Source organism: Miniopterus schreibersii, assembly GCF_964146895.1.
Source record: "Miniopterus schreibersii genome assembly, chromosome: 6".
Lineage (NCBI taxonomy): Eukaryota > Metazoa > Chordata > Mammalia > Chiroptera > Miniopteridae > Miniopterus > Miniopterus schreibersii.
In genome coordinates, this window is record NC_138107.1 from 3,258,412 (window position 1) to 3,269,571 (window position 11,160).

An 11,160-nucleotide genomic window follows, 5' to 3' on the forward strand; every position below is an offset into this window, starting at 1 on the left:
TAGCCCTCCCATTGGCCCCCTTCGAAGCCGCGAGCGCATGACCCGGGCGGCAATGAGGAAGGGGCGGTGCGATTCCTCAGAAGCCTTTTGATTGGCCGCAGCAGCTGGGTCGCGGCGTAGGGGCGGGGCCTACTTTAAAGAGTGCCCGGCGGGGGAAAAGGGTCTCCTGTCGTCACGGGCCGAATGAAAGCAGTAGCAGGCTTCTTGCGAAAACAAAATACGTACCAATCTTTAATAAAACCTTTTTACTACAAAACCGAGACCGGAAAGGTAGGGGGGCGGGGAGGCTGTGCAGCGGGTTGCTGCCCCGGCTCAGGGCCGTGTCTCTCGTTTCTTGCCCGTGCGTCGCGGGGGCGCGTCGTTCTTCTTGCCGAGAATCCTCAGAAGGCCCTTGGACATGTAGTAGGGCCGGTCCGGGGAGCCGTCGTTCCGCTCCAGGTCTTCCACTGAGTCGCAACGTGGGCCGGTTAGGGCGGACCGGGGCCTCCCCGCTCGCGGGAAAACCCGGGTCTGAGCCGCGAGCGGCCTGGCCCCGGCCGCGCCCCGCCGGCCGTTTGGGGGCAGGGTTGGTAATTTACCGGGCAGGTTATGCAACCCGTTCCCTCGTTAGTAAAGTGGGCTCCACAGTGGGCGCTGCACCCCGTGGTAGGGAGCGGCGCGGCGGGGACGCGGCCTGCAGCCCGAATGGCGGCTCCCCGCAGCCTCCTGCCGGGAAGGCTCCCTCCTCCGACAGGTTCCCGGGGGCGAGGGGCGCGTCTCTCCCCTGGAATGCGCTTCCTTAGAATAGCCCACCGGCCTGGGAGCTCGCTTCCCCCAAAACCCTTCGCCTGAGGATGTCCGAAGAGGCTCCCTCTGGCTCAGGCTCCTTGGCTCACAGAGCCGCGGTTGCTAGAAGCACAGTCTTCAGAGAAGCCTGAAGCGCCTGTGCCTTGAAGGGGGAGGTGGGAGGGGTGGGTGTCACTCACAGAAACAGAGGAAGAGCGTGTCCACACACATGCCGAAGACGCTGAAGAAGCCGCTGGCGATGACGTAGGCCCCCAGGACGGAGGTCTGGAAGACAGGCCTGTTAGGGTTTCTTTGGGGACATAGGGGGGTGAGGCAGAGAGGGGGAGCACTCACCATGATGGGCAGCCAGTAATAGTTGAGGTGGGGGTTCTCAAAGTCTTTACCCAGCCCCAGGATGCGTCCAGTGAAGAAAAAGAAGGACAGGACCCCTGTGGGCGAGGTCGGTGTCACTCCTCTAAGGTCGCCTCTTCGGCTTCCCAGCACCCTGTCCCCTGTCCTTGTAACTCCCTCCCTGGTCCTTACCGACACCTCCCACCACCAGCAGCTTCCCGAAGAGCAGCAGCAGGTCTGTGACTTTGTCCAGGACCACCACCCTGCATGGGGAGTTGGGGTAGGCTGGGCGTGAGAGGCCCAGCAGAACTGGGAATAGAACTAGCTATATAATTTGCCGTGACAGAGGGAAAATGAAAATTATTCACATTTCAGGATGTACCAGGAGGCAGCAGAGCTTAAAGCAAGCTCGAGGCCCTCGAGGCCCTTCTGAGCACAACATGCCCATGAATCAGGCTGTGGCTGGGAGATCAGGGGGTGGGGACCAGCCTGACCTGACAATGTTCCGCATGAGCAGCATGAAGGCGGTTTTGGCTGAGACGCAGAAATTCTTCCCGTAGACGGCAATCTGAGATGGAAAGGTCAGAGTTACCTGTGGGGAACTCACATGGGCCAGGTTGGGGGGTCGGGGGCCACGGGGCCCTGGGGCAGGGGGCTGCTCATGCAGTGGGGCTCACCATGATATATGCGTTGCGGTTCAGGAACTTGATAAACTTTTCAAGACACCAGAGGCAGCACTTGAAGCAGCACATGATGCAGCGGGCCATAGGGTTCTGGGCCCCTGGGGGCGAGGGGCTCAGGTTTGGACACTGGCCCTGAAAGCCTCTCCCCAAGGATCCAGGTTCTCAGCTGGGCTTTCCCCAGTCCCTGACCTCGGCTCACCTCTCAGTTTGTGGTCAATGTACTCCAAGATGACCCGGGCTATCTGTACTAGGGTCAGGATGAGGGCCCCAAAGGCCAGAGACCCAGTGTGGTAACTGCAGAGGCATTAGGCAGTCAGAGGCATCCCCGGGAACCCTGGGACTCCCAGAATCACAATCCCCAGCCTCAGGCTTACCGCAGTGTGCGGATGAAGGCTGCACTCAGGGGGAAGGTGGGGATATCCTGGGGCTTGCGGAAGGCCCAGTAGAAGGAGGCAAAGGCCCCAGCCAGGACACACTGGCCCAGGGCCAGGACCCAGTTAATGGTCCAGAATAGCCCCAGGACCCCGTAGATTTGCAAGTTGAAGAGAGAACGTTGTACCAGGCCTGTGGACAAGTAGCCCTGGAAGACGCACATCAGCCCTGGGCATGAGGAGTTCATCGGCTGAGCCTGGGGAGCACAAATAGGTTTATTCCCAGCCAGTTCCAGTCACCCCCAGAGTACAGGGAAGTAACAGCCTCCCCCAACGGGGGAAGTGGGCTCCTTCCAGAAGATTCATCTCCAGGTTTGAACTGGGTTTCTTACCTATTGTATGAGCATAATTCACTTTAAGTCTCTGGGTGGGCACAAGAGCTCCCAGGCCGTGTGGGCCAAGCCTTAATGGTGTGTGGGAAGCCCTGGGACAAGTGCCTAGCTCTGGAGAGCTTGTACTCAATCAGCAGGACCCTCCCAGAGCAGTCTCTGCAACTTCAACCCAGACACTTTCCAGCAAAATTGAAGAGACTGGATATCAGATGATATTAAGGAATTATTCTTAATTTTGTTGGATTTGATAATGGTGATAGTGGCTATGCTTTTTAAAAGTCCTTATCTGTTGAGATCCATCCCAGCGTGGATGTGTTTACAAGTGAAATGGCATGATGTCCAGAATTTGCCTTAAACTCTAGGGAAAAAAAAAAATTGTGCCTGGGGGTGAGAGTTGGGTAGTGAGATAGATGAAATGAGTAAGTCGAAGGTGTGGAATCTGGGTACGGGAATTCTCTACTTAGTGTGTGTTTGAAAATTCCCATAATAACAAGTAAAAAGCACAGAAATAGAAAACAACCCTTTCCAGCAAATGTAACAGCAACCTTGATAATTGCTGAAACTGAGTGTGTGTTTGAAATTTTATAAGAAACTAAATCACTTTCCATTTGTATGTAACTTGGCTTTGTGTCAGTCTCCGCTGCTAGATCCTGAGCAAGTTGAAAGCAAGAACCAAGGTCATTTGGGGCTTTGTACACCCAGTGCCTGGCACATATGGGTCCTTTGTTAATGTAAGCAAACCTCCCTCTCCTTTTTTAGAGTGGGGTGAACACCTGTGGGCAGAGCCCCCAGTCCCAGGTTAGAGCAGGTGGCCACCTGAAAGCTTTGAGGACAGTCAATTCCAGAGGTCCAGTGCCACTCCCTGGGAACCTCCCAGGGGAGAGCCTAGCAGCTTCTCTCCCAGACCCCTCAGGGCGTCCCACCCGCCTATTGCTTAGGGTATTGTATTCTGAGGGAGGAAGTTAAAAAAACAAACAAAACTAAACAACCCTTAGTTATCAGCTCTTATCAGGTGCTGGGCATTGTACTAAGCACTTCATGTGTCCAATGTCATTGAATCTTCTTGGTCACCCTGAGAGACCCGTATTATGATAGTTCCACTGTACAGATGAGTGGACTGAGACCCAGTTGGGTAGGGTTGTTCATGGTCCTCCTGGCAGAGGAATGTCATGGGGAGGGTGGGGTTCTGGTTTCCAGCTTCCAGAGGCCTGGCCCTGCCCTCAGGCACAGCATAGCTTCTTCTCGGCCTTAGTGTCCTTCCCTGGCTCAGGGGCAGGGTTACTAGATCTGGAGTCAGCAGACTGGCTCCCTTTCAGGCTCTGCTGGGGGCCTGTTGTGTGACCTTGAGTGAGCCTCTTGCCCTCTCTAGTCCTCAGTTTCCATTGCACAATGAGGCATTTGGCCCCTAAGGTCCTATTAGCCCTGTTGGTGCCCCCTCCGTGTCCAGCCCCAACCAACCCCCTCACCATGGGGTCACATGATGCATTCACTGGCACAGTCTCACAGCTGGGTAAGCTGGTGTTGGGTGCCCAGAAGACGTACTGAGGTTGTCCTGATGTGGCCAGGTACCCAGAGGGAAGTCAAGGAAAGCATGATCACATGGGATCTCTGCAGGTCCCCTCCTCGGGGACCCCTTCCCGGGTGCTCATGCAGGATGTTTCCTGGCAAAAGGGCTGGACTTTGCCTGGGCTCACTCATCCAGCTCTGTGCAGGGGTAGGGCTTTGTATGCCCAGAGAAAGGGATGCCTTCTTCCCGTTGCACTAAGGTACTGTGTGGGCAAGTATTGTCCTTTCTGCCCTCCGCCCCCATGGACTCCAGGAGGGCTGGCTGTGCGGGCAAAGGATACAGGGCAATCATGACCCAGTAGGCAACGCAGATGAGCAGGAGGACAAAGGTGACCAGCGGGTAGAACACGGTGGACATCATCTGTCCCACAGCCCTGCAGGGAAATGAGTGCTGTCCACCAGCATGGCCCCAGCCCTGGCCCCACCTCTGCCCGGCAGAGCCTGCGACATGCCCCAGGCTGAGCACACTGTAGGTGCTCCCTAAATGAACTGAACTCAGTGAATCAGGCTCAGGGGCCTAGAGGAAACCAGAGTCTCAGAAAGGCCACCTGGGGCGCTTCAAGGACAGTAAGGGAAGAGTCTTCAAAGCTGGTGTTGACCGACCTGGCAGGTAGGTGTTGGTTGGGAGCCTGCCTGGATTCGCATATCACACCCACCCATTATCATCATCTGCCGCTATCACCAGCCCTCTGGAGGCCTGCTTCGTGCTCGAGGTACTTGATGAGACACTAACTCACTTCATTCTCAGGGCAACCCTACATGCTAGGAATGATTATCCCCCCCCCCCCATTTTACACATGGGTAAACTGAGGCCCAGGAAGGCTGTCACACAACAGTGTTAACCATTGCTACTCTGCCCTTCTCAGCCAGGGCTCCCCGCCACCCACCCGGCATGCCTGCCCGGCCCACCCCGCCCCCTGCCCCATCTCTCGGGCCCTGACTTGCTGGCCTCCTTCAGGAGGGCGACTGCGATGCGGATCCGCTGCCGCAGGAAGATGAGCATGAGCAGCAGGAGGCCTTCAAGCACAGCCAGCACGACCACTGGGGGGACAGGGTCAGGGGTAGGGTCAGGCCAGGGCGGCCCTTTGTCAGTTGGCACTTGGAGGGGGACAGGTACTCACGGGCTGCCAGCCAGGTCTCCTGAACGCTGCGGTAGGCGCTGAGGTTGGTGGTGAAGCCCAGCTGCGTGATGGAGGCTCCCATGTCCCGCAGCTCTTGGTACTCCTTCCAGCAGTGGTAGATGCCATATGCCAGCACCCCCAGCACCCCCAGGATCAGTACCACCACCAGGGGCCCGGCCACCAGGCGCAGAAGCAGGATAAACAGTAGGCTCAAGACCAGAGCCACACCGAGGGCGCTGTAGGCAGGATGAGGTAGCCGAGGTTCACCCCTGGTCCCCAAATGCCTTTCTTTGTACCCCTAAAGTCTTCAGATTAGACCCGTGTTCTATTACAAACCCTGTTGGGCTTGGGGCCCATTCTGAGCTCTGGCTCTCCTTGTTTAAAGATTCGGCATCAGACACTGGGCTAGGGATAAGGGTCGGGGAGGGAGAACCAGAGACAGTAGGGGAATCTGGGGACTCACACAAGAATCCAGTACCAGGACTCGGCAAAATCTTCAAAGATCTTAACGCTGATGTCACGGGCATTGAGGCTGTCAAGAAGACCACTATGGGGACAGAATGAGTGGTACAGAGCTGTGGGCGGGAAGGGGAGAGGGACAGAGACGTGGAGGTAGGGGGGACCCACCTGATGCCCTGGTTGATGGAGGTGTTGCCGGGGATCCCTGGGAACTCGAACTGCGTACTATTGGCATGTGGAAAACAGCGCCCCAGAGCTGGAGGGAGAGAACCAGCTACTGGGTGGTGGGGGCAGAGATTTGCCTTGAAAGTCTCTGGCCCCCACCTCAGCTCACAGTGCCCTCAGGGGAGGGAGGAGAGATGGGTTCTGCTCCCCTCGAGAGCTGCTCTTGACTCCACAGCCAAACGGAGCTCCTGCCCATGCAGCCCAGGCCACTCTTCCTGCACTGTCTCTTAATGTCCCCTTCCTGCCCTCCCTGGGCTGCTGCCCCGTCACACCCTCTTCCCCTCTGGGCTGACTCTTGTAACACCTCCACTCCCAATCTTGCCATCCATCAACCCACCCTCTGCCTGAATGCCAGGGAGACCACGGCACAGCATGGGCCTCATCATTCCAAGGCTCGAGGTCGCTCTGTTGCTCACAGCACAGCCAGGCTTAGAGGCCCCACTGTCTGAGCACAGCCGCTTTCCCCTCCCCTCTGAACCTTCGTCCTTGCTGGCCTCTCTCCGAGTGTCTCCCTCCTCCAGAAATCCCATCCATTGCTTCCTGTTCAGCTCCATCTTTACCTCACCTCCTCCAGGAAGCTTTTAAAAAATAGCATTTACTACACTGTCAGTTGGTTGGGCATTGTCCAGTGCACTCAAAGGTTGCCGTTCAATTCCCAGTCAGGGCACATGCCCAGGCTGCGCGAGATTCCCAGTAGGGGGTGTGCAGGGGGCAGCCGATCCATTTTCTCTTTCTCCCTCTTCTTTCCTCTCTCTCTCAAAATCAATTTAAAAATCTTTTTAAAAGCTTGGCTCTTTAAAAAAATTACTATTGGAAAGAAGAGCATACAGAATTAAAAAATAGCTAACTGCAATCCCACTACCCAGCCACATTCATTTGTAGCATTTGGGTGAACTTCTGGTCTGTCTTTTGTGCATGTACCTAAATGTGCGTGGGTAGGTTCGCCACCTATGTCTTCATGGGATTCCCATGCACTCTCTTTGGGAACGTCTCTGATTTCTCCGCCTAGTATGTAGCTCCCACAGGAGCAGCTGCCGTTGTCCCTGAGGCTCCCCAGTGCCTGGTACGCAGCAGGTGCACAATAAACTTGGCGACAGCCCAGCTGTGTGACTTCATTCTCTCTGGGCTTGGTTTCCTCATTTGAGCAATAAAATTATAGGACTACCTGATGCCTGAGGAAGGAGTGCGCTTCTCACCTGGAGTGGAAGGGAGGAGGAAACTGGGGCAGAGCTCTTGTTCCAGGCTTTGGAGTACTGGCTGCAGGGTGGGGAAAGGAGGGACAGACACACAGTCACAGGGCAGGATGAAGGAGCGAGTCCCCCATCTACAACCACAGCCATCTACCCAACTGCCCCCTGCCCATGTGTCCCTTCCTTGATGGCAGTAATGAAGCTGGGGCAGCGCTCACCATATCCCAGGGCACCCCTGGCAGACAGACATTCCGGTTTGCAGCGTAGAAGACCTCCCCGACCGTCAGTGAGAGCTCGTTTGTATTCACAAACCACAGGGCCTTTGGGCAGGAGGGCACACACACCTGGGGGCAGAGGGCGTGCTGAGGGGCTCTTACCAGACCTAGGGGAGATCTGGGCAGAGGCAGGTCCCAGGCTCTGACCTGGGGCGTGGGGCACTGCAGGCCGTGCTCAGCGACCTCGATGATGTTGGTGGCCAGGATGCAGCTGAAGATGTTGAAGTAGAGGAGGTAGGGCTTATCTCTGCAGGAGGGGAGGAAGCGCAGGAGTCAGGGCCTGGCTAGGTGGAGGGGATGGGCGGGACAGCCGGGCCTCACCTCCAGGCTGCAGTGGCCCAGACATGCACCGCCTAGCTCCTAGCCTCAGGAAGCTCGGTCCAGCTGGGAGGAATGAGACACCAGAAGTTTTCCCAGTGTTGTTCAACATCGTACATGGCTCAGACAGTGGAGCAGATTCATGCTCACAGATGCTTAAGAGCACGGACTCTGGAGCCAAATCTCCACCCAGTTTTAGGGCCTCGAGGAAGTCAGTTAATTGCTCACGGCCTCAGTTCCATCATGGTAAATAGGCTTGAAATGGTTTTGTGTGTATAAAGTACACCGCTTTGCCTGGCCGGTGTTGCTCAGTGGTTGAGCGTTGACCTATGACCCAGGAGGTCACGGTCGATTCCTGGTCATGGCCCATGCTGGAGTTTTGGGTTCAGTCCCTGAGGCAGCCGATCAATGACTCTCTCTCGTCATTGACTCTCTCTCTCTCCCTCTTCCTTCCTCTCTCTGAAATCAATAAAGATATATATATTTTAAAAAGTACACTGCCTGCCTGGAACATGTAAATGCCATGTGAATGCTAGAGGTTTTATTGTTGATTGACCATTTCCTGCTCTCAAGGACTGACAGCATCGTTTTTAGGGTTATCCTTGTGTTTCAGATGAAGAAATTAGAGTTTAGAAAAATTGAGCACCTGCCCAAGGCCACAAAACCAGAAACCCAGTTGGGGATTCAAAGGTGAGTCTATGAAGTCTAAAACCTACGCACTTGACCATGACCCTACATTGCCTCACGATGTGGGGGGCTCATAAGCCAACTGCCCAGCAATGGAGACTGCTCAGTGTGGCCTGGGGGTGAGATTCAGGAAGGTGGGGGGGAGAGGGGGCTGGCAGGACGAAGGGTGTCCCCTGCCCATCCCCATCCTCACCTCCCTTTTGCCCTCTTCTGTACTCACTTGTTTGCCCCCACGCCGCAGTAGGCCCCAGTAGAGTTCCTGGGGTAGAGGACTTGCCGGGGGTCTCCATACGCCCATGCTGGACACGGACATACAGAAGAATCACCGGAGGCGGAGGCAGGGACATCGTAGGGAGCAGCCATGGGTATGGTCCCTCCCTGGGTTATTGCCCTCAGCCGCCGCCCCACACTGCGCAGCTGGTACTCACCCACGACCCCCAGCACAATGTAGCCCAGAATGAAGAGAAAGAAGAGGGCACAGCAGACGACATCTGTGCAGCCCCTGGAGGGAGAACGGGAGCCTTGCAGGGCAGAGCTGGGGGATGCTGGAGAGGGCGCATCACTAGGCTTTATTTTTTTAGGAAAACTTTTTTCTGGGTGGGTAAACTTGCCTTTGCAGTGTAACAGGAAAGTGCAGCTCAAGTTTTCCCCAAGGCCACAGGCCAGAACATCTCCAGCCCTGGATGTGCTGGGCCCCTCCACACACAGTGCCCCCACTCTCCTGGCACAGGAGTTTTCTTTTTCACAAGCTTCTTACCAATATTTCAGCAAATACACAGCAAAAGCAAGACACCCCTGCCCCACCAGTGCAGTTCCCAGAACTCACCTGTTCTTGATAGGGCCTCGAAAGGAAGGGTCATATTTGACTGGTTTCCCTGAGGGCAATGGGAGCAGTGTGGAGAGTGAGGCACTCATAAGAGAGTCTCTCTCCCCAGTTCCTGTCCCCCCCAAGTCCTTCCCTGCCTTCAGGGGTTTCCGGGGTGGGGTGGGGGGGAGGGCTGGCAGGAGGGGAAATTGGAGAGCAGGATAGGTAGGATGAAGGCCTGGCCAGCAGTTCTCCTGCTCACCATGAATCCACCCAGGTGGCCTTGGAAGGAGGGGAGGGGAGTCCTTTATGGGTCATTTTCGGCTCACACCTCGAGGCCAGCAGCCAGGAAAATAGCCTTCTCCTTTTGCCTCCACCCTGGCCCATCTCTCCTGAGTCTCCTCCCAGCTGCTTTGTGGGACTCTCCGTCCACTAATCTCAGTGGCTCTCATGCTCCAATCTCTGTCCCTCTCCCCTCCCTGTATCCCGCCCTGGGTGAGCACAAATGGAGTCCCTCAGGGAGGTCATAGCCCCTTCCCCATGCCTCAGACCCCCAACTCTGGCCCAAGGCCATGGGGAAAGAAACTAGGGCCAAAGGCATCAAATCCTGCAGGGCCTGGGGAGAAGGAGCTCCCTGTAGACCCTACCCGAAGGGACCTCAGTCTCCAGGCTACTGCCAGTCTCTGGGCAAGCAATCAAATCAGGGTGACACCTGAGCTCAGTGGCTGAGACTGTGACTGTGTCCTGTTCCTGGTCCTCCCTGAGTACACACAGGGAGGAAGTGGGGCCAGGCACCCAGGGTCCCTGTGGGCTCCAAGAAGGGTGGGCAGAGGGCTGGGCAAAATGTGGGAAGAGGTGGGGTCCATTCTCTGCAGGTGCTCTGGACTCTGTCCCTGCATGGCTCTTGGACATGAGGTCAATGATTGATCCAAAGCTGTTCCAGGAAGTCTCCTGGTAAGCCCTCACTGCTCCTTCCCCAGCCTGCTTTGGGACCCAAGCTTCCCCTCCAAGAGGCTCCTCCATTGGGGTTCCCTTTCCTCCAGAGCAGGGCCTCAGATCCTCAAATCCCAAGGGATATGTGCAGGCAGGCCCCTAGCCCTCGCTGCTCGCAGGGATCCCCGAGGCTGGTCCCTGGTCCCTGGTCCCTCTCCCCTCACCCTCTCCACCCTTAATCCTCAGATCCCTGGGACAGGCTCCCAGCCCTCACTGCTCACAGATTCTGGACACAGGCTTCTTGCTTCCTTCCCCCACAGGCCTTACCCTTCATGGGAACCCCAAAAGGCCCTTCCTCTATTCTTCAAGGTACCCCCAGTAGAGACTCGGAGATGGTCCAGCCCCCTCCATAAAGACTCTGAGCAGCAACTCCTCACAGAGACCCTAGCACAACCCACTTCCCCTGCCACTGCTCACAGAGAACCTGGTGGGAAGACCTCGGGCACCTTCCCCGCAGCCCCAGGGTCCAGGCTGAGACTCTTCCTCACGGGACCGCAGCCTTTCCTGCTGACAGGCCCTCACCCCAGGGAGGCTGTAGGCTCCACAGCACAGGACACTCCCCAACCCTGAGCCCCAGGCCCCAGCTCAGGACCACACCCTACCTCCTTCTATTCAGGCTTTGCTTTCTTCTCAGGGTCCTGCCCTGAGGGACCAGGGTCTAGGCCTGAACCCCCTGGTCCCAGAGACTTAAGACAAACTCCTCTCAGAGACCCCAGCTTCACTCCCCAAAGCCTCCTCGGCAATGGCCCCTGAACCCCATCTTCCTCCCAGGACGCTGGCTCTGCCTTCTTCCATTAGCTTCCCCAGCTCCTGTCCCCGGGCCGGCACACCACCGCTGCCCTGAGTGGCCCAGCCAGGCCTCCCTCCCTGTACAGGTCCCTGGCCTGCTCCAGCCCCAGCCTCACCGTAGGCCTCATCCCCGTCGGGCTTTCCCCCCATGGCTCAGTCTCCGGAGTGAT

The 11,160-nt window shown here is 56.7% G+C and overlaps 1 protein-coding gene across 1 annotated transcript; it reads right to left on the minus strand.

Annotated features, from left to right (window-relative positions):
* Nucleotides 1-206: 206 nt before the first annotated feature.
* Nucleotides 207-11,140, minus strand: SLC44A4 (solute carrier family 44 member 4; the record flags this gene model as incomplete). The annotated part of the gene is made up of 21 exons (XM_081140426.1): nt 207-446; nt 966-1,050; nt 1,120-1,214; nt 1,309-1,379; nt 1,611-1,684; nt 1,794-1,897; nt 1,999-2,093; nt 2,174-2,427; nt 4,029-4,131; nt 4,410-4,502; nt 5,070-5,169; nt 5,250-5,485; nt 5,713-5,796; nt 5,877-5,964; nt 7,130-7,190; nt 7,342-7,467; nt 7,546-7,645; nt 8,624-8,702; nt 8,832-8,905; nt 9,230-9,278; nt 11,107-11,140. The coding sequence occupies 21 exons, from the start codon at nt 11,138-11,140 to the stop codon at nt 313-315; spliced, it is 2,139 nt and encodes a 712-aa protein (XP_080996552.1). The 3' UTR covers nt 207-312.
* Nucleotides 11,141-11,160: the final 20 nt, after the last annotated feature.